Raw genomic sequence first — 24246 nt, forward strand, 5'->3', positions numbered from 1 at the left:
TGCCAGGGTGTCATACTCTGGTGACCTGGTCTTCATGTTCAGAGGTGTGTACATGTCACTGTTGGGGTCACTGGTAGGGTCAGGATGGACATTCTGTGGACAGAGAGAGAGAAAGATGGAGTTGGAGAGAGGAAATGCATGACTTCATTGAGACACTAGTCTTTCTAAAACGTATAAAACAAACACACTAACAAACAATCAAAATGAATTATAAGAGACTTACTGCCAGAGTGTCATAGTCAGGGGACATGGTCCTCATGTTCAGACCTGTGTACGTGTCACTGTTACAGTCAGGACGGACACTCTGTGGAGAGAGAGAGAGAGATAGAGATAGATAGAGAGATAGAGAGAGAGATAGAGAGATAGAGAGAGAGATAGAGAGAGATAGAGAGATAGAGAGAGAGAGAGATAGATAGATAGATAGATAGATAGATAGATAGATAGATAAAGAGATAGAGGGAGATAGAGAGATAGATAGATAGATAGAGAGATAGAGAGAGAGAGAGAGAGAGAGAGAAAGGTAACAATTAAAATAGTATGAAAGAGACTGTAGTGACACAGTAAATGAATGAAAATGGAGTTGTAACTCAGGGTTTCCCAAACTCAGAGCTGGGCCCTGCACACTTTGATCTCAGAGCTGCACATTTTTTTTCTTATTTTTTTTTCTTCTACTGCATCATTGATTGTATGTTGTTTTACTCCATGTGTAACTCTGTGTTTTTGTATGTTGTCGAACTGCTTTGCTTTATCTTGGCCAGGTCGCAATTGTAAATGAGAACTTGTTCTCAACTTGCCTACCTGGTTAAATAAAGGTGAAATAAAAATGTAAAAAAACATTTTGTTTTTTGCCCGAACACTACACAGCTGATTCATATAATCAAAGACTGATGAGTTGTTGGGGGGGGGGTCCTGGTGTAACTGATATAAACACCTGTGTGTCTGCTGTGGCATCACTTCCTCCTGTGGATCTCCTGTAAAGAGGGACAGAGTGAGTTCTGCTCTCTACTGACCTCTAGTGGAAGTTGATATGTTACCAATATAGTTTAGTAGTTAAGGGCTTTGGGCCAATAAATAAATGAATGAAGTTAATAACAAATCAGAGTGATAAGGTGAAAGAATAATACAAATATCAATTTTCCCTTCTTCACTATACCTGAACCACATGAGTCCAGAGAGACAGAGGATGAGAACCAGAACAACCACTATGATTCCTACAGCAGCAGTCAGAACTGAGGTCTGTTTCTCTATAATATTATATGGATGATACGAGTACTGGCATTTTATAAACTGAAAATAAACATAGTCCAGGACAATAATACAACATTTGTTAACTGATCTAATCTCAACGTATATATAATTATAAAACAAAGTCTGATAAGCCAATGTATAATTATTAATATGAGCATAAAATGTCATTTTGTATTGAAATATTGAAGATGAAAGTTCACCTGGTAAAATGATCATCAGAGCTGTAGAGTTCCTAGATCCTCTTCCATTCTGGGCCTCACAGTGGTAATGTCCATTGTCCTTAGACTTGAACTTACTTATGTTGTACATCTGTCCAAATCCATTTAGAAAAGTCTCATTTTGAAAGTACCAGGTGTATTTGTCCACAGGTGGGTTGGCATCACTGCTGCAGGTCAGAGTCACTGAACTGCCCTCCACTATTTCACCAGAGGGACTGACTGACACTGAGGTGTTCTTTGGAGCATCTAGTGAAGCAGAATTTGTCAGAGGGTTAGGACAGTAGTATACTACCTCAAATGACGTCATGTGTAAAATAAATGATATCTAAATTCAGAGGACTATCTAAAACTATCACTTACAAAAAACATGAACAAGAATACATTTGGAGATACTTTAGGACCAGAGTGTCTACTAAACTATACTTCAAGTGTTTGAGGTACTGAACATTCTAACTATAGACATGCATACATCTATGACATTGTCTGTAATTTCTATGTAATGATGAATATTAAAGTATTACCCTTCTCATTGACCTTAAATGATTGATACTTTCTAAGTAGTTTAATTCGTACTCACACACTGCAGGAGAGTGGAGACCCTCATGACCTTCAACAGAACAGGAGTAACTGTCCTCAGAATCACCCAACACTACTAGGGTATTACTAGAGTATTGTTGGGAAGTGGGCTCATCTAGACGTTGTCCGTTCTTATACCAGATGTAGGTGGGGTTGTCAGTCAGAGTACAGGTGGTGATACAGGTCAGTGTCTTCTGTCCCTCTGCAGCAGGAGTCACCTTCACCTGCAGACCTGAAACAATATGTATAAAACCACATACACCTCTGTGTTAACAGGATGGTTCATTTATTTTCTCCTGTAATTCAATATGATTTACAGTTGTATCATACAGTGTAGTATTACCTGTGACAGACAGAGTTGTTCCTGGGAAACTATGACCCCATTCAACGTAGTCTGTTTTAAAAGTGAAGCGATACTCAGCTGAGTCCTCCTCTCTCAGATCTGTGATTCTCAGGGTGAAGGGACCTTCGTATGTTCCAGTGTACTTCACACGACCTGTATACCCTGGGTCTCTGGTTAGGTCTTCAGGGGTCGACTTATCACTTCTAAACCAGAATGTTGATGTGGTGGAATAATAACCAACATAAGTACAGGATATGTCCACTGTTGACCCCTTCAAGACACAGATTCTCCTCTTGGTGTAAGTTACTCTGCTGCAGTCCTGACCCTGAACACCTGAAACAACTGGTTTTTATTCTCAGTTCTTTCTAGAAATGCTAAAAGTTCTCCTACTACAAAGTGAAACTAGCACAGACACAGATAATCAGTTTTACAGTTTTACAGTTTTACAGTGATGTATTAGGGACAGATTTATTTATTTATTGCTTTGGGGAGGATGGAGTGTTTTTTTACATTCAGCCCAGGATCTCCACATCCGGCTTCTTGACCTGCGGGATCATCTGAGAACAGCCACCCAGACAGCTGATGAAAGTGAGGAGTATTTCTGTCTGTAATAAAGCCCTTTTGTTGTGAAAAACTCAGTCTGATTTGCTGGGCCAGGCTCCCCAGTGGGTGGGCCCATGCCCTCAAGCCCACCCATGGTTGCGACCCTGCCCAGTCATGTGAAATCCATAGATTAGAGCCTAATTGATTTATTTCAATTGACTGATTTCTTTATATGAACCCTAACTCAGTAAAATATTTGAAATTGTTGCATGTTGCGTTTGTTTTTGTTCAGTATAATTGTATATGTATTTATGTATAACATAGGGACCACAATGGAAATACGTCCCTGACTTTATTGTGCAATCGTGGTCACTTCAAAAAATATTGTGTATGTATGTCTTTTTTTTACTGACTGTCACAAGGGTCGTCGAAAGGGGACCAAGGCGCAGCGTGTAAAGTACTGATAACACTTCAACAAAATAACACTTCAACAAAATAACAAAAACGACAGCCAACAGTTCCGTCAGGTCATAGACAAAACGGAAAACAACTACCCACAAAACCCAAAGGAAAAACAGGCTGCGTAAGTATGGCTTCCAATCAGAGACAACGATAGACACCTGCCTCTGATTGGAAACCATACCCGGCCAAAACATAGAAAACAAAACATAGAAATCTAGAAAAAACCCACATATAAACAGAAAACCCCAAACCACCCAAAACAACCACCTGTCACGCCCTGACCACTCTACTATGGAAAATGACCTCTTACAAGGGTCAGGATGTGACAGTACCCCCCCCCCTCCAAAGGTGCAGACCCCGACTTCACCCAAACAAAAATCAACAAAAACAACCCAAAACAGAAAGGGAGGGAAGGGAGGGTGACAAACATCTATGGCGGCTCATGTGCTACACCCGGACCCTTCCTCTCCCTCCAATCCTCCAGCAACGGAGGTGGCTCCAGCTCAGGGCGTAACCCCCGTTCTGCCCACAGATCCCTCCGCTTCTGTAACACTGGCCTGTGGATCATTATCGGAGGAATCGGATTGTAGGTCATTACCGGAAGCTCTGTGCTGTAGACCACCGCTGGAGGTTCTGACCTACAGCCCGCCGCTGGATGATATGGGCTGCAGGCCACCACTGGAGGATCCGGGCTGCAGGCCGCCGCTGGAGGATCCGGGCTGCAGGCCACCACTAGAGGATCTGGGCTGCAGGCAGCCGCTGAAGGCTCCGGGCTGCAGACCGCCGCTTGAGGCTCCAGGCTGAGGAGCGTCGCTGGAGGCTCCGGGCTGAGGACCGTCGCTGGAGGGAGAGTGCGCGGAGCAGGCACAGGGTACACTGGGCCTTGGAGGCGCACTGGAGGTCTGGCTCGATGTTGGCCATAGCCCGGCAAGGGCGGGGAGCTGAAAAAGGCCACACTGGGTTGAGCTGGCGAACTGGGGTTACCGTGCGTAGAACTGGCGCAGGATAACCTGGGCCGAGGAGACGCACCGGAAACCAGGAACGCTGAGCTGGCGCACTCCTTCCTGGATGAATGCCAACTCTAGCACGGCAGCGGTAAGGAGCTTGCACCGAGTGCACCGGGCTGTGAGTGCACATGGGAGTTAGCTCAGGTCTTAACCTTGCCTTAGCCATTCTACCCGTGTGCCCCCCCCCCCAAAAAAAATGTTTGCCGCTGCCTCTCGGCCTCCAGTTGCTTGCCTAGTCGTTCCTCCCAGTATCGCCGTTCTGCCCTCGCTGCCTCTATCTCCTCCAGCGGGCGGCGATATTCTCCCGGCCTTGTCCACGGTCCTGCCCCATCTAGGATCTCCTCCCAGGTCCACTCCTCTGAGCCATACTGCTTAGTCCCGCTCATCCTCCTGGAGAATGCACGCTGCTTGGTCTTCTTGTGGTGGGTAGTTCTGTCACAGACGTCATAATGAGTCGACCAAGGCGCAGCATGTAAAGTGCTCATATTTCCTTTATTAATGATAACACTTCAACAAAATAACAAAAACGACAGCCAACAGTTCCGTCAGGTACATAGACAAAACGGAAAACAACTACCCCCAAAACCCAAAGGAAAAACAGGCTGCTTAAGTATGGCTTCCAATCAGAGACAACAATAGATACCTGCCTCTGATTGGAAACCATACCCGGCCAAAACATAGAAAATAAAACATAGAAATAGAAATCTAGAAAAAACCCACATATAAACAGAAAACCCAAAACCACCCAAAACAACCACCTGTCACGCCCTGACCACTCTACTATGGAAAATGACTTCTTAGAATGGTCAGGACGTGACACTGACAAATAAAATCAATCAGTCAATCAATCCGAACTGTGCAGCAGCCATTTGATGAATGGAAAGAGACATTTGTTACAAAACACCAAAAAGTTTAATGACATTCAGAGATTGTCAAGCCAAGCCTTCGATACTCGGTAAGACTACAAGGTAGGGAGGGATGTATTCTCTGTTTGTCCAGATTTACATTGTCTATTTATTGTGGCGTTGAAAACACAAACCATGATATTTAAGTGCCCGAAGTTTGTACGCTTTGCTTATTGGTTGTGTGGTGCATTGGCACAGAAACCTGTTGGTGGAAAATGTATTCCATATATTTTGTATATGATCGTAGTGTAATGAAACAGGCAGGCAGGGTGAGCTTGTCTGTAGTGATTGGGAACTGTCAAACTTCTGGTCCGCAGCCCTGCGTGGCATCGACCATGCCACAAAAGCATGCTGAAGTGGCAAAGTCGATATTCACGTTTATGAATACAGTTATTTTTATTTGTCGCCGTAAACATTATTTTGCATGAATTATATGAGGAGGAGGGTGTTCAATTTATTTTACAGTACAATAGGAGGGTCATGTGAAAATATTTTCAACTTTGGAGACCAGCCCCATTCCATGCCGTCCCTTAAAACCTGTTGGGGATAGGGGGCAGTATTTGCACGGCCGGATAAAAAACGTACCCGATTTAATCTGGTTACTACTCCTGCCCAGTAACTAGAATATGCATATAATTGTTTGATTTGGATAGAAAACACCCTAAAGTTTCTAAAACTGTTTGAATGGTGTCTGTGAGTATAACAGAACTCATTTGGCAGGCCAAAACCTGAGAAGATTCCAAACAGGAAGCGCTCTCTCTGACCATTTCATGGCCTTCTTGATCATCTCTAACCAAAACAGGGGATCTCTGGCATAACGTGACATTTTCTAACGCTCCCATAGGCTCTCAGAAGGCGCCAGAAAGATGAATGGTGGCTTTGCAGGCCCTGGCTGAAAAACATTAGCGCATTTTGATAGTGGTCGATCTGAGGACAATGAGACTGGAGGCGCGTGCACGAGCCGACACCATGTTTACTTTCTCTCTCTTTGAACGAAAACAACGACTCCCGGTCGGAATATTATCGCTTTTTTACGAGAAAAATTGCATAAAAATTGATTTTAAACAGTGGTTGACATGCTTCGAAGTACGGTAATGGAATATTTAGACATTTTTTGTCACGAAACGCGTCGGGCCCTTCTTTACCCTTCGGATAGTGTCTTGAACGCACGAACAAAACGCCGCTATTTGGATATAACTATGGATTATTTGGGACCAAACCAACATTTGTTATTGAAGTAGAAGTCCTGGGAGTGCATTCTGACGAAGAACAGCAAAGGTAATCAAACTTTTCTAATAGTAAATCGGAGTTTGGTGAGTACCACACTTGGTGGGTGTCAAAATAGCTAGCCTGTGATGGCCGGGCTATCTACTCAGAATATTGCAAAATGTGCTTTCACCGAACAGCTATTTTAAAATCGGACATAGCGAGTGCATAAAGGAGTTCTGTATCTATAATTCTTAAAATAATTGTTGTGTTTTTTGTGAACGTTTATCGTGAGTAATTTAGTAAATTCACCGGAAGTGTTCGGTGGGAATGCTAGTCACATGCTAGTCACATGCTAATGTAAAAAGCTGGTTTTTGATTTAAATATGAACTTGATTGAACAAAACATGCATGTATTGTATAACATAATGTCCTAGGATTGTCATCTGATGAAGATCATCAAAGGTTAGTGCTGCATTTAGCTGTGGTTTGGGTTTATGTGACATTATATGCTAGCTTGAAAAATGGGTGTCTGATTATTTCTGGCTGGGTACTCTGCTGACATAATCTAATGTTTTGCTTTCGTTGTAAAGCCTTTTTGAAATCGGACAGTGTGGTTAGATTAACGAGAGTCTTGTCTTTAAACTGGTGTAAAATAGTCATATGTTTGGGAAATTGAAGTTATAGCATTTTTAAGGTTTTTGTATTTTCGCGCCACGCTCTACCATTGGATATTTGGCGAGGTGTTCCGGTAGCGGAACGTCTGTCCTCAACATTAATAAACATTTTAAGACTCCAACCATCTTCCTCCTGTGTCTGCATTTGGGTCTTGCCTTGTGCCTTGATAGAAACATTGGTGTTTTTACGCAATAAATTACTAGGAGGTTATACATATGGAGTGTCTTTGTTGTTATAGCTTACAGTTTATTCCCCTTTAGTCAGCACAATAAATAATTTTCTCTGGGTGTGCGCCAGCTCATTATTTGTATTAGATTAATACAAATCAAGACAATATCCAGACCTAAAGGGACAATGAAGATTAATCATGTAACGCGGGTCGTATAAAGGGGACAAGGCACAACGTGTAGAGTGCTCATACTTTACTTTAATGAAAAAACACTTAAACAAAAACAACAAAATGACAGCCAACAGTTCCGTCAGGTATACTAAGAAAACGGAAAACAACTACCCACACCAACACAGGAAAAACAGGCTGCCTAAGTATGGCTTCCAATCAGAGACAACGATAGACAGCTGCCTCTGATTGGAAACCGTACCTGGCCAAAACATAGAAAACAAAAACATAGAATGCCCACCCACCTATCACACCCTGACCTAACTAAACAGAGAAATCACAGCTCTCCTAGGTCAGAGCGTGACAGTACCCCCCCCCCCCCCCCCCCCCAAGGTGCAGACTCCTGGCCGCAAATCTGAACCTATTGGGGAGGGTCCAGGTGGGCAACCATATTTGGCGGCGGCTCTGGTTCCGGGCGTAGAACCCCCCCTGCCCACTGATCCCCCCCGCTTCTGTGTGTCCGGAGGAACCAGACCGTGGGTCATCGCCGGAGGCTCTGAAACGGCAACCGCCACTGAAGACTCTGAGCTGAAGGCCGCCACTGAAGATTCTGGGCTGCGGATCGCAGTATGGCTTCCAATCAGAGACAACGATATACAGCTGCCTCTGATTGGAAACCATACCTGGCCATAACACCCTGACCTAACTAAACAGAGAAAACACAGGTCTCCTAGGTCAGAGCGTGACAAAACAGAATATCAGACAAGAGCATGTTACCTGTTACAGACAGAGTGACTCCAGGATCACCAGTATATAGAATGTTACTGTACCTGTTACAGACAGAGTGACTCCAGGATCACCAGTATATAGAATGTTACTGTACCTGTGACAGACAGAGAGACTCCAGGATCACCAGTATATAGAATGTTACTGTACCTGTTACAGACAGAGTGACTCCAGGATCACCAGTATATTTCCCTCCAGTCTGATCTGTTATAAATCTGAACTTGTACGTAGCTGAGTCACTCTCTCTCAGGTCTCTGATTGTCAGGGTGTGATCATTGTTCTTATCTCCCTGGTAAGTCATACGACCTTAGTAGTCTGGGTCATCACTCAGACTCAAAGGATTACCCTCACCATCATTTTTAGTGAACCAGAATGTTGCTGTGACTGTATGACCACTGGGATATGTGTAAGAGCAGGACAGCTCCACTGTTGACCCCTTCAATAGGCACAGATACTCTTCTTGGTGTAAGCCACACTCCAGCCATTCTGACCCAGTACCACTGAAACATTCACACAACACAAGTGTATTACCTATTGGCTTACACTAACAGTAGGGTGTTGTCCACACTTTTTGTCTCTAGTTTCTGAGATGAGTGTAAATGGTATCCACAGCTACACTTATCGAGGTGTGAAATGCAGCTATAAAAGTGAAGTGGAGATTCCTAACAGGCGACATCACTGAACACACCAGAATAACATTAAGATCGGTATTCTTTCAGAAATGTCTAAGGATACTATAATACAATTATGAATAATAACATACCTTTCACAGACCGGAGAAAGACCACCAACACACTTCCTGCTGTTCTCAAGGCCATTGTTGCATCTCCCACCCTGCAGTCTTAGAAACATAAACAACAACTCACTCTATAGCTGGTGAATAACTCCACCTGATACATTGAAGTAGAAACTGTAAATGGGGTACAGGGCCTCATTACTGGAAATGAACCAAGCTCACATTGTTTTGTGCTGTATTGTGTTACGGATGTAGGATCTTAATTTGATCACTCTTTAGTTGTAGAGAATTTTCCTTCTCAGCAGGAACTGCAATCTTGTAGTGTATTCAAGATTTAAAGTTTAAAGTTTGTAATTTCAACTGTCAGACTTCATTTTCCCTAATGAAAACTGTGTCAACCACCACATTAATTATAATCCACATAATAATTCACTTTTCCTGTTGCTGCAGGATTACTTGTAAGATCCTACATATGTATATGGTTGTGTGAATACTGTCTGTCTATTGTACTGTAAACACATATTTCTACATTGATTATTCTGAAGCTGTTTTATTCTCAGAACCCCAAATATAGGAGGATAAATGTTCAATCCTCTACGGTCCGTCAAGCTGTACAGCAGCCTAAAGACTGACCACCAGGTTCAATGATAACTCCTATCCCCAAGCTGTGAGGCTAAACAGTAAGTGACTCTCACTCACTCACTCACTCACTCACTCACTCACTCACTCACTCACTCACTCACTCACTCACTCACTCACTCACTCACTCACTCACTCACTCACTCACTCACTCACTCACTCACTCACTCACTCCACTCACTCACTCACTCACTCACTCACTCACTCACTCACTCACTCACACTCACACTCACACTCACACACACACCTTTTATATAATAATTATATGGACTGGGGGCCCTGATCCTAGATCAACACTGTGGCAATGAGACACTTTATGAATACTGGCCCTGATGTAATCACCAAAACACAGCTCAAAACATAACAAGAAGTAAAATTATACATTACCCTCAAGTATATGACTAATGACTAAAAACAAATAACCAAAAATTATATTTTAATATTTTGTCAAGTGTACTTACATAGGTGAAGTGAAGGGGAGAGGTCTTGTACAATGAGTTAACTTACTGGCAGTGCATGGAAAGTGACATTATGTCACGTCCTGACCAGCAGATGGAGCTATTGTATTAGTTTTGGGGTCAGGACGTGGCAGTTTTGTGTATGTGAATGATTGTGTTGTTGATTGGGACTTCCAATTGAAGGCAGGTGTGTTGAGTTGCCTTTGATTGGAAGTCCTATATAGGTGTGTGTGTTTTTCTTTGGGGTTGTGGGTGGTTGTTTTTGCACTGCGTTTCTAGCCTGCAGAACTGTTGCTGCTGTCACCGTTATTGTTTTGTCAAGTGGATGCTTTACTCCTTTTTTAAAATTAAATATGAGTATTCACATACCTCCTGTGCCTTGGTCTTCTCTCCATGACAACTTCTGTTACACATTAAGTGTGAATTCTGTGGTTGATACATATTTAAAGTAGTTAAGACACAAGTATCTGATGCAGAACTTCCTTCCTCTTTAAGTCATTAACATGCATGAGGACCAGACCAGCACATCAGAAAGGGGAGGTTTTATTTCAATAGAAAATACACAACAGACTGCATATCTAGTTGTATTTCTTCATTTGAGGAGTGGGCTTACAGTTTTTAAATATGGCCCATTTACAATGTATTCTATTGACTAAATACAGAATCATGTTTACTGTAGCCTACTATATGGAATGTTTATAATATCTTAGAATGTGTTTACTATAACCTACTATTTAGAATGTTTATAATAAATTAGAATAGTGTTTACTATAGTCTACTATTTGGAATGTTTATAATATCTTAGAATGTGTTTACTATAGCCTACTATTTAGAATGTTTATAATATCTTAGAATGTGTTTACTATAACCTACTATTTAGAATGTTTATAATATCTTAGAATGTGTTGACTATAGCCTACTATTTAGAATGTTTATAAAATCGATAGAATGCGTTTACTATAACCTACTATTTAGAATGTTTATAATATCTTAGAATGTGTTGACTATAGCCTACTATTTAGAATGTTTATAATATCTTAGAATGTGTTGACTATAGCCTACTATTTAGAATGTTTATAATATCTTAGAATGTGTTGCCTTGTCCCTCTGAGTTCTACATGGAACAGTTCAAAGTTCCATTTACATTTGGTCAGTTCCATGATGTCATTCATTCTATTCTACAAACACATTCAATTTACACTCCTCATCAGCTGCATCAAAGTGGTACTGAAGGTTCCAGTGTTCTACACCGGAGCTCTCCCTACTGGCATCTCAACATTACTGCACCATCCTGACAATAATGTCCTCCATAATGTTGGACTAATAACAACATTACAAACTGGAAATGAATCAGATAGAATGGTGAAAAACAACACTGTCTGGTACTCGACAAAATCACATTTAATAAGCAAACAAACACTTGTAGCGAAATCCTGCATGGAGTCTTCACCGTACACTGACGCTTTAAGAGCGAAGGAGCAGTCAGGAAGGAGGAAATCAAGACGGCTTCTCCGGCTCAGTGTAGGAGCTCTCGATTGGCGGGGCAGTTTTGACGGGTTTGTTCAACTCCGCATACGTCTTCTTTCGTTTATAACATTTCTAAGTTTGATCGCTGTTGTTATCGCGCTACTCCTGACGAGTTGGAAGCGTTCTGGCCTCTGATCTCATCGATTACTAGCAACATTGTTGCAAGCTTTTGTCAAACGAACAACCAAGTATTGTGTCGGACGGACAAATGCACGTTCAAGCCTGGACGCAACAGCTAAGCCCATCTCACTTTCTATCTCTTTCTTCAGTGAACTATTGTATCTCTTTGTGCTGCTCTCCCTTTCATGTTCAGTGCATTCAGTGAACTAATAATGCACTTTAGGACTGTTTGACATTTTAGGTAAAGGGAGGTTGCGTGAGTGTTTTGAACTTTATTGATTTTGTGTGGGACAACTGACATTTGGACATTTTTAAGTCCTTTTTTTTTTATCTATGAACACACCTACACCCACCCATTCATAACCCCTCCCTCTTTCATTTGGAGGTAATATAAAATATTGCAAATGCTCTACGTTTTATGACTGGGTTCTTTCTTGTCCATTGTTTCTAGGAAGTTGCCTTTGAATTGCTTTGACATTAATTTTGTGTGAGGTATTATTGGTTGGGTTACCCCTGTGCTGTGACGTGTGTGTTTTTATATGGTGTCTTTTCCTCCACTGGCTATCTGGCCAACAGGCTACCCTATAGGCAGTCTCTTCTGCTGATGTCTGGTAGTGGTTCTCTATCTATCCTACTCTTTCCAGTTCAGCAGGTTAATACCTGTCTGGTAGTGGTTCTCTATCTATCCTACTCTTTCCAGTTCAGCAGGTTAATACCTGACTGGTAGTGGTTCTCTATCTATCCTACTCTTTCCAGTTCAGCAGGTTAATACCTGTCTGGTAGTGGTTCTCTATCTATCCTACTCTTTCCAGTTCAGCAGGTTAATACCTGTCTGGTAGTGGTTCTCTATCTATCCTACTCTTTCCAGTTCAGCAGGTTAATACCTGTCTGGTAGTGGTTCTCTATCTATCCTACTCTTTCCAGTTCAGCAGGTTAATACCTGTCTGGTAGTGGTTCTCTATCTATCCTACTCTTTCCAGTTCAGCAGGGTTAATACCTGTCTGGTAGTGGTTCTCTATCTATCCTACTCTTTCCAGTTCAGCAGGGTTAATACCTGTCTGGTAGTGGTTCTCTATCTATCCTACTCTTTCCAGTTCAGCAGGTTAATACCTGTCTGGTAGTGGTTCTCTATCTATCCTACTCTTTCCAGTTCAGCAGGTTAATACCTGTCTGGTAGTGGTTCTCTATCTATCCTACTCTTTCCAGTTCAGCAGGGTTAATACCTGTCTGGTAGTGGTTCTCTATCTATCCTACTCTTTCCAGTTCAGCAGGTTAATACCTGTCTGGTAGTGGTTCTCTATCTATCCTACTCTTTCCAGTTCAGCAGGGTTAATACCTGTCTGGTAGTGGTTCTCTATCTATCCTACTCTTTCCAGTTCAGCAGGGTTAATACCTGTCTGGTAGTGGTTCTCTATCTATCCTACTCTTTCCAGTTCAGCAGGTTAATACCTGTCTGGTAGTGGTTCTCTATCTATCCTACTCTTTCCAGTTCAGCAGGGTTAATACCTGTCTGGTAGTGGTTCTCTATCTATCCTACTCTTTCCAGTTCAGCAGGTTAATACCTGTCTGGTAGTGGTTCTCTATCTATCCTACTCTTTCCAGTTCAGCAGGTTAATACCTGTCTGGTAGTGGTTCTCTATCTATCCTACTCTTTCCAGTTCAGCAGGTTAATACCTGTCTGGTAGTGGTTCTCTATCTATCCTACTCTTTCCAGTTCAGCAGGTTAATACCTGTCTGGCGCCTGAACATAAAAACCTTTCTCTTTACCTCTCTCTAACAGTACCGCTACAAACTGATGTCTGTATTGGTACAACATGCCAATGTCATATTCTGTTACACTGTTTCTGTCTCAAATGGCACCCTAATCCCTATATAGTGCAATACCCAGAGCCCATAGTCAAAAGTATTGCACTATATAGGGATTAGGGTGATGTATGTGTTCCAGGGGATGACTCATATCATGCTCTCCATCTATGATACAATATGATGGGAATGTATTTGCCAGCAGCATACCACCCTGCATCCCACTGCTGGCTTGCTTCTGAAGCTAAGCAGGGTGGGTCTTGGTCAGTCCCTGGATGGGAGAACAGATGCTGCTGGATGTGGTGTTGGAGAGCCAGTAGGAGGCACTCTTTCCTTTGCTCTAAAACAATATCCTAATGTCCCAGGGTAGTGATTGGGGACATTGCCCTGTGTTGGGTGCCCTCTTTTGGATGGGATGCTAAACGGCTGTCCTGACTCTCTGGTCACTAAAGATCCCATGCCACTTATCATAAGAGTAGGGGTGTTAACCCTGGTGTCCTGGCTAAATTCCCAATCTTGCCCTCATACCATCACCTTCATCCCCAGCTTCCAATTGGCTGATTCATCCCCCTCCTCTCCCTGTAACTATTTCCCAGGTTGTTGCTGTAGATGAGAATGTGTTCTCAGTCAACTTACTTGGTTAAATAATATAAAAAATGTACCCATGGAGCATGTCGACAACTTATTCCAGGTAACAGAACTAACCACGTTTGCAAACATTTTTAATTGTGTTTTTGCTTTGTCATTAATGGGTATTGTGTGTAGATTGAGGGGAAAATAAACAATTTCATCCATTTTAGAATAAGGCTGTAACTTAACAAAATGTGGAAAAAGCCAAGGGGTCTGAATACTTTCTGAATCCACTGTGGCCCTTCAGTCAATCCAAATGTGCTTGTAGACAATATGTTTATTTAAAGGCAGAGTTCCTGCGTTAGTGGAGATCACATTCAAGGTAAACACAGCAGATGTCGGCTCAAATGGAAATGACCTTTTAAATGCTTTAGCACGGTTTCTAATTGGATCCAGGCCCCAGGGTTAGATACGTCCACATCCTGTGGTTTGTAATTGGATCCAGGCCCCAGGGTTAGATACGTCTACATCCTGTGGTTTCTAATTGGATCCAGGCCCCAGGGTTAGATACGTCTACATCCTGTGGTTTCTAATTGGATCCAGGCCCCAGGGTTAGATACGTCTACATCCTGTGGTTTCTAATTGGATCCAGGCCCCAGGGTTAGATACGTCTACATCCTGTGGTTTCTAATTGGATCCAGGCCCCAGGGTTAGATACGTCTACATCCTGTGGTTTCTAAATGGATCCAGGCCCCAGGGTTAGATACGTCTACATCCTGTGGTTTCTAATTGGATCCAGGGTTAGATGCGTCTACATCCTGTGGTTTCTAATTGGATCCAGGCCCCAGGGTTAGATACGTCTACATCCTGTGGTTTCTAATTGGATCCAGGCCCCAGGGTTAGATACGTCTACATCCTGTGGTTTGTAATTGGATCCAGGCCCCAGGGTTAGATACGTCTACATCCTGTGGTTTCTAATTGGATCCAGGCCCCAGGGTTAGATACGTCTACATCCTGTGGTTTGTAATTGGATCCAGGCCCCAGGGTTAGATACGTCTACATCCTGTGGTTTCTAATTGGATCCAGGTCCCAGGGTTAGATACGTCTACATCCTGTGGTTTCTAATTGGATCCAGGCCCCAGGGTTAGATACGTCTACATCCTGTGGTTTCTAATTGGATCCAGGCCCCAGGGTTAGATACGTCTACATCCTGTGGTTTCTAATTGGATCCAGGCCCCAGGGTTAGATACGTCTACATCCTGTGGTTTCTAATTGGATCCAGGCCCCAGGGTTAGATACGTCTACATCCTGTGGTTTCTAATTGGATCCAGGGTTAGATACGTCTACATCCTGTGTTTTCCACAAAGTGTTTTAAAAGGATCCTGTGGACATAATCTTCTCCTTATTGGTGCACTCAGACCTTATGAACAACCAGGACCAAAAGGTGAAATAGGTTGTGCTTATATTTGTCCTGTTTCAGAGGTAAGTGTGTAACCTGTACAGTGTGTGTGGTGTGAAATGGAAATGTGTTTTTTTGCATATCCCACTCCTACTGAGACACCCTCGGGGAGGAGAAAGGGTTGCATATTCAACTGTTTCTCTGTTAGAAAATGGACAAGAACAAAGATGGTGTGGTCACCATTGAGGAATTTCTGGACAGGATGCCCATATTTAGCCCACAGCCTCCACCCCTAGCTCTCCTCTATCCCTAAACACAGACTCATTAGGGCTGTCAGGGGGGTAAAACGTGCCCCTCCATGGATCTCCACTCTCCCATCCGCCACCCCCCCCCCCCCCCCCCCCCTCCAAAAAAAGAGAGACCCCTACCTGGGAAGATCAGACAACAGTTAGGTGGGCAATAGGTACACCTCCATGGGTCTCCACTCTCTCATCCACCTCTAGCCCATCTCTGCTCCCCAAAAGAGACACCCCTACCTGGGAAGGTCGGACAACAGTTAGGGGCTCAAGAGCCACGCCATATTGGAGACCATAACACTCATTCTATATGACATCACATTCTCACTGTACAATAATGTCCTTTATTCTCTAACTACTAGTTGGACAAAATTAGACTGAGGAACCCACAGGAAGATCAAGGATTCCAACAGAGAAGATGACAACGACATAGGGGCGTAAATATATATATATATATACATTGCAATTATTCTCGAAAGAGCGGCCGTTCATGTGCAAAGGATCAGCATTTCAATGAATGTTATTATAGACTGTGTAGTGAATCCATTTTGTCTTTCCCGCCCCTTTCTTTTGTCTACCAAGAGGTCATATAGTGCACTAGGGACTTTTCTATCATTGTCAGTAACCAATATCTACTGTTTGTTTATGTCATTCTGTGTGATTATTTAGTTAGTAAATAAATGAGCCAATTTGTATATTGCTGATTCATTATGGAAACCAGAGTTCGTGCAAATAACCAATAATTTTACGACGTTCAGATGTGACTAAATGAGGTCAAGAATAATTGATGACTGAAATGTAAGATATTTTTAGATCTGTAAGAGTTAATTTGGAAGAGGGAAATCCTTTAAATAAGCCCCAGGTTATTAGTGAGTTAATTGTTGCATGATTTAATTCAATCACATAATCAATTAAACGTTAGGTAATGGATTTGTTAAAATAGCATGTCATCATATGACAGTCACAGACACTACAAAGTGATAAGAAACGTTGCATCAGAACAATGAGGTAAAATATTACCATAACTTTGTCATAAAACCAATAATAAATGTATATGAAAATATCAAGGTAACATATTATGTGTATCATCTTACAGTACTGTAATAGAATAGTACTGTAAAAGTACAGGACTGTAATAGAATAGGACTGTATAACGTAATAGAATAGTACAGAATACTGCAATATAGTACTGTAGAATGTACCGTAATAGAATAGTACTGTAGAATGTATCTGAATATTACTGTATAATGTAAATGAATAGTACAGTACTGTAGAATGTAACAGAATAGTACTGTACAGGACAGTAGAATGTAACAGAATAGTACTGTAGAATGTAGTATAATAGTAAAGTACTGTAGAATGCAACAGAATGGTACTATTGTAACAAGGCCTCTCGATGGAGGGGGGTGTGTGGAATCAGGAGCAGGAGAGCAGAAGGGTTCAAGGAGAATCCATTGTTTATTTTGGTGGTTCCACAAGCACAGCGACACACACAGGGGAGAAATCTCAACTCCGCTAGCCACGAGCAAATATATCCCCGGTAAACACATACCGTAAATGAAACAAACAACGCCCGTGGTGCAGGCACGCACCCCTTACATGTTCCCTAAGGCAAACAATCCCGCACGCAGCCTAACCTGCAGCGGGGAAAATTATACCCACCTAAATCAGAGAAAACAAGACACAGGTGTGTAAAACTAGACAGCACTAAATGAAAAGGAAAAGGGGATCGGTGGCAGCTAGTAGGCCGGCGACGCCGAGCACCGCCCGAACAGGGAGAGGAGTCACCCTCGGTGGAAGTCGTGACAACTGTAGAATAGAAGTATTGTTCCTGTGAGCAAACATCAAGAAGAAATTAAAACATATTTATAATGTTCTCAGCCTTCATATAAAATAGAACTGTACATCGAGGCTATTACAGAAATACAAAGCAAAGTTGTGTTCAGATTCTGTTCCATGTTACTTAAACATTTATGGAAAAATATTTAACATACAAATTATTTACAAGGTTTCCCATCTTATTCATCATAGTTTAAAAGGCAAAACTGACCCTAGATCAGCACTGCAACTAAGTGTGAATACAATAGTCCTGTGACTCAGTTGGTAGAACATGGTGTTTGGGTTCAATTCCCAATGGGGCCACCGGCATGAAAGATGGATCCACACATAATAACTCACTTTGGATGAAAGCATTTCTAAATGGCATATCATGATATATTATTATAACACTTAGTTGGACTAGACAGGTTCCAGATATACAAGGTTTCTGTCAAACTTGTTGTGTTCAGGTCTTCTTGGTTCTGGGTTTGTTGTGTTCAGGTCCTCTTGTTTCTGGGTTTGTTGTGTTCAGGTCTTCTTGGTTCTGGGTTTGTTGTGTTCAGGTCTTCTTGGTTCTGGGTTTGTTGTGTTCAGGTCTTCTTGGTTCTGGGTTTGTTGTGTTCAGGTCTTCTTGGTTCTGGGTTTGTTGTGTTCAGGTCTTCTTGGTTCTGGGTTTGTTGTGTTCAGGTCTTCTTGGTTCTGGGTTTGTTGTGTTCAGGTCTTCTTGGTTCTGGGTTTGTTGTGTTCAGGTCTTCTTGGTTCTGGGTTTGTTGTGTTCAGGTCTTCTGGGTTCTGGGTTTGTTGTGTTCAGGTCCTCTTGGTTCTGGGTTTGTTGTGTTCAGGTCCTCTGGGTTTGTTGACTCTACTATAGATCTCAGAAGAGTCCTCCTCAGCTGCTTGTGCTGCTGTGGGTCTGAAGAAAGAGAAACAGAAATTTAACTGAATCTGCATCCCTCCAAAAAACCTTCATATTCTCTTTTATAGTGCATTACTTTGACCAAGACCCATCATGGTCTTCTCGTCCAATAAGCAGCAGCATATGAATGAGCTGTAATCAAGAATATAGCTTGTTTACAACCAAATCTAAAAACATATGTAACTGGAATGTTACAGGAGGGTCCAGATTATTTTGGTGCGAATTCACTCTTTTTTTTGAGAAACTATTCCCAACCAACGATTCACTTCCTCATCCTCGTTGTTCAGTAAGTGGGCTCCAAAAACACCCCAAAACATGCTTTAAGAAACAAAAAAGCTATACATAGTCTATAGTGAGTGATGCATGTCTCTAGATGTTGTAGACATGAAATTGTGTCATTCAGAACTTTATCCCCAACGTTTTGTTCCATGTTGTTGAGACTTGAACGATGCCTCTCGTCCGTTCTAGCAGCATGATACACAGAGAATAGAACAGTTGGACGGGGAAACAGCACGAGTCACACAAAATGGAATATAACGTTGTGGATAACGTTTGGAATGACACAATTTCATGTGTACAACTGTTACATCTAAAGAGCTGCATCACTATACTGAGATATTTCTGTTTCTAAAAGACAGTATTTGGGAGTTTTTGGAGCATTTGTTCATGTTTTTTCAGAGCCTCTACTGCACAACGAGGATGAGGAAGTGAATTGCTGGTTGGGTAAATCGCAATAAAAGGTGTCTGGACCCTTCTATAACATGGCATTTACATAAAAAAAATAGAAATTTGGTTGTAAAAAAGCCAACTTCTCCTATATTGCGGTGTATCCACAATGCTCTAGAATTGACTCTATGTTGTAATGGCAGAATATGCTCACTGGTTGGCAGCACATGGGAGGTTGAATTTCACAGCATCGTACTGGACATCCTCTTCCTGTTTCTGGGGTTGAGGCAGCTGGACAGTGGAGTACAGTGGCACTTCCTGGTTTTTGAAGCGAGAGAAGTGGACGCTGGCATAATGAACGTCATCCTGGTTGACGGTGGCTGCTGTCTGTGCTGCAGTAGGGGCCATGGCCACGCTTGAGACGTTTTCATACACGGGACTAGAGTCTCCCTGATGGAAAGAGAGGACAGACAACATAATGAGTAGAAATGTTCCACAAAGCAATACAAATAATCTGATTGTAACAGACTCACCTGTACATTCTCTGATGTGTCTCTTGTGTCAGAGCTGGATATGGAGGACTTCTTCCTGGTTTGCACATTAATTAATACATTTATTATTTAATGAATCAATGAACAAAGTAAGTTAATAAAAAAAGAGTTATAGTGAAATAATCTTTAAAAGAATCACTCACCTGAACCACATGAGTCCAGAGATACAGAGGATGAGAACCAGAACAACCACTATGATTCCTACAGCTGCATTCAGAACTGATGTTTGTTTCCCTATAATAAAATATGAATGATATGAGTACAATAGTACAATATTTGTTAACTGATCTAATATCAATGTATATATAATTATTAAACAAAGTCTGATAAGCCAATGTATAATTATTAATATGAGCATAAAATGTCATTTTGTATTGAAATATTGAAGATTAAAGTTCACCTGGTAAAATGATCATCAGAGCTGTAGAGTTCCTAGATCCTCTTCCATTCCAGGCCTCACAGTGGTAATGTCCATTGTCCTTAGACTTGAACTTACTTATGTTGTACATCTGTCCAAATCCATTTAGAAAAGTCTTATTTTGAAAGTACCAGGTGTATTTGTCCACAGGTGGGTTGGCATCACTGCTGCAGGTCAGAGTCACTGAACTGCCCTCCATTATTTCACCAGAGGGACTGACTGACACTGAGGTGTTCTTTGGACCATCTGGTGGACAATATGTAACAACAGTGTTTAAAATAGTGTTTTACTTGTAATTGAAACATTAATTTAAATGTGATCCTCTGATTAAAAGATGAGGTTAGGTGTACTAACACTGAACGTCCACAGACACAGAAGAAGAGTTGAGACGTCCATATTTATTCTCAGCCTCACAGTAGTATTCTCCACTGTCCTCAGAGCTGATGGTGGTGAAATTGTATGTCTTTTCAGATCCTGTCAGTGAAGCTCCATTCTTCTTGTACCAGGTGTATTTGTCCACAGGTGGGTTGGCATCACTGCTGCAGGTCAGAGTCACTGAACTGTCCTCCACTATTCCACCAGAGGGACTGACTGACACTGAGGTGTTCTTTGGGCCGTCTGGTAAAGGAGAATTTGTCAGAAGGATATGACAGTAGTATATTTATGACCGTAGTATATTTACAAATGTCATGTCATGTCAAAAATAAATGATCTGTTAAGTCAGAGAACTATCTGAAACTCTGACTAACACAAAACGTTAATAAATACAGATGGAGATGTTATGCTTTAGGACTAATGCATTTAATTCCAATTGTTTTGCTACCTTATCATTCAAACACTGAGCTGTACTTTACTCACACTTCACATCCATGTTTATGGTCCTAGACCTGTCTGTCCCCATCTCATTCTGGGCCTCACAGTAGTACTCTCCAGTGTCAGATGACTGGATTTGATTGAAGACATGCTGTGGTCCTGTCATACTCTGATAGTCACCTCCATTCTTCTTGTACCAGGTGTATTTGTCCACAGGTGGGTTGGCATCACTGCTGCAGGTCAGAGTCACTGAACTGCCCTCCACTATTTCACCAGAGGGACTGACTGACACTGAGGTCTTTGGTTTATCTGATGTAAAAGACAAACATTTTGTCAAAGTGATATTAACAGCGAGTAAAAAGAAAAGTTTTGTTCTGTAATGATTGATAAAGTAAGACATGTCTCTTTTGCCTGAATGCATGATACTTGCTGAGTAGAATACGGTACTATTGTACTGTACTCACACACTGCAGGAGAGCTGAGACCATCGTGGCCTTTTACAGCACAGTAGTAGCTGTCTGCATCCTCACTGCTGATGGAGTACATGTGAGAGGAGGTATCTTGTACATTCTGTCCATTCCTGTACCAGATGTAGGTGGGGTTGTCAGTCAGAGTACAGGTGGTGATACAGGTCAGTGTCTTCTGTCCCTCTGCAGCAGGAGTCACCTTCACCTGCAGACCTGAAACAATATGTATAAAACCACATACACCTCTGTGTTAACAGGATGGTTCATTTATTTTCTCCTGTAATTCAATATGATTTACAGTTGTATCATACAGTGTAGTATTACCTGTGACAGACAGAGTTGTTCCTGGGAAACTATGACCCCATTCAACGTAGTCTGTTTTAAAAGTGAAGCGATACTCAGCTGAGTCCTCCTCTCTCAGATCTGTGATTCTCAGGGTGAAGGGACCTCTGTATGTTCCAGTGTACTTCACACGACCTGTATACCCTGGGTCTCTGGTTAGGTCTTCAGGGGTCGACTTATCACTTCTAAACCAGAATGTTGATGTGGTGGAATAATAACCAACATAAGTACAGGATATGTCCACTGTTGACCCCTTCAAGACACAGATTCTCCTCTTGGTGTAAGTTACTCTGCTGCAGATCTGATCCTGAACACCTGAAATACAGTGACATAACAAGAGGACAACTGGATTTTATTCTCTGTTCTTTCTAGAAATGCTAAAAGTTCTCCTACTACAAAGTGAAACTAGCACAGTTTCAACTGTTCTGCCTGCGGCTATGGAACCCTGACCTGTTCACCGGACGTGCTTGTTGCACCCTCGACAACTACTATGATTATTATTATTTGACCATGCTGGTCATTTATGAACATTTTAACATCTTGACCATGTTCTGTTATAATATCCACCCGGCACAGCCAGAAGAGGACTGGCCACCCCTCATAGTCTGGTTCCTCTCTAGGTTTCTTCCTAGGTTTTTGGCCTTTCCAGGGAGTTTTTCCTAGGGAGTTTTTCCTAGCCACCGTGCTTCTTTCACATGCATTGCTTGCTGTTTGGGGTTTTAGGCTGGGTTTCTGTACAGCACTTTGAGATATCAGCTGATGTACGAAGGGCTATATAAATACATTTGATTTGATTTGATATACAGTTTATACAGTTTTACAGTGATGTATTAGGGACAGATCAATTTATTTATTGCTTTAGGGAGGATGGAGTGTTTTTTTTACATTCAGCCCAGGATCTCCACATCCGGCTTCTTGACCTGCGGGATCATCTGAGAACAGCCACCCAGACAGCTGATGAAGGTGAGGAGTATTTCTGTCTGTAATAAAGCCCTTTTGTTGTGAAAAACTCAGTCTGATTCGCTGGGCCAGGCTCCCCAGTGGGTGGGCCCATGCCCTCAAGCCCACCCATGGTTGCGACCCTGCCCAGTCATGTGAAATCCATAGATTAGAGCCTAATTGATTTATTTCAATTGACTGATTTCTTTGTATGAACCCTAACTCAGTAAAATATTTGAAATTGTTGCATGTTGCGTTTGTTTTTGTTCAGTATAATTGTATATGTATTTATGTATAACATAGGGACCACAATGGAAATACGTCCCTGACTTTATTGTGCAATTGTGGTCACTTAAAAAAATGTTGTGTATGTATGTATTTTACTGACAAATAAAATCAATCAGTCAATCAATCCAAACTGTACAGCAGCCATTTGATGAATGGAAAGAGACATTTGTTACAAAACACCAAAACGTTGAATGACATTCAGAGATTGTCAAGCCTTCGATACTGGGTAAGACTACAAGGTAGGGAGGGATGTATTCTCTGTTTGTCCAGATTTACATTGTCTATTTATTGTGGTGTTGAAAACACAAACCATGATATTTAAGTGCCCGAAGTTTGTACGCTTTGCTTATTGGTTGTGTGGTGCATTGGCACAGAAACCTGTTGGTGGAAAATTCATTGCATATATTTTGTATATGATCGTAGTGTAATGAAACAGGCAGGCAGGGTGAGCTTGTCTGCAGTGGTTGGGAACCGTCAAACTTCTGGCCCGCAGCCCTGCGTGGCATCGACCATGCCACAAAAGCATGCTGAAGTGGCAAAGTCGATATTCACGTTTATAAATACAGTTATTTTTATTTGTGGCCGTAAACATTATTTTGCATGAATTCTATGAGGGGGAGGGTGTTCAATTTATTTTACAGTACAATAGGAGGGTCATGTGAAAATATTTTCAACTTTGGAGACCAGCCCCATTCCGTCCCGTCCCCTAATAAATGTTGATTTGTCCCTTAAATAAACACTCACACACTGCAGGAGAGTGGAGATCCTCATGGCCTTTTACAGCACAGGAGTAACTGTCCTCATAGTTACTGGAGACTGGGTCTTTGTACTGGGGGGAGGTGCTCTCATCTAGATGTTGTCCGTTCTTGTACCAGATGTAGGTGGGGTTGTCAGTCAGAGTACAGGTGGTGATACAGGTCAGTGTCTTCTGTCCCTCTGCAGCAGGAGTCACCTTCACCTGCAGACCTGAAACAATATGTATAAAACCACATACACCTCTGTGTTAACAGGATGGTTCATTTATTTTCTCCTGTAATTCAATATGATTTACAGTTGTATCATACAGTGTAGTATTACCTGTGACAGACAGAGTTGTTCCTGGGAAACTATGACCCCATTCAAAGTTGTCTGTTTTAAAAGTGAAGCGATACTCAGCTGAGTCCTCCTCTCT

The 24246-nt window shown here is 41.9% G+C and overlaps 1 protein-coding gene and 1 long non-coding RNA gene across 2 annotated transcripts; both read right to left on the reverse strand.

Moving 5' to 3' along the window:
• Positions 1-1246, reverse strand: LOC145859313 (uncharacterized). The gene is made up of 4 exons (XR_014379511.1): positions 1154-1246; positions 932-971; positions 224-304; positions 1-93 (listed from the first exon to the last, which is right to left on the reverse strand). It is a non-coding gene; the product is annotated as an uncharacterized LOC145859313 (long non-coding RNA).
• Positions 1247-17296: 16050 nt separating this feature from the next.
• Positions 17297-24076, reverse strand: LOC145850253 (B-cell receptor CD22). The gene is made up of 10 exons (XM_082958680.1): positions 23820-24076; positions 21831-22163; positions 21504-21719; positions 21085-21348; positions 20581-20844; positions 20209-20472; positions 19952-20042; positions 19791-19845; positions 19472-19707; positions 17297-18588 (listed from the first exon to the last, which is right to left on the reverse strand). Exons 3-10 carry the CDS (start codon positions 21583-21585, stop codon positions 18483-18485), a joined length of 1362 nt encoding a protein of 453 aa, XP_082814806.1. The 5' UTR covers positions 21586-21719; positions 21831-22163; positions 23820-24076; the 3' UTR covers positions 17297-18482.
• Between the last annotated feature and the right edge of the window lie 170 nt (positions 24077-24246).

The sequence above is a fragment of the Salmo salar genome, chromosome 12 (assembly GCF_965601325.2).
Source record: "Salmo salar chromosome 12, fSalSal1, whole genome shotgun sequence".
NCBI lineage: Eukaryota > Metazoa > Chordata > Actinopteri > Salmoniformes > Salmonidae > Salmo > Salmo salar.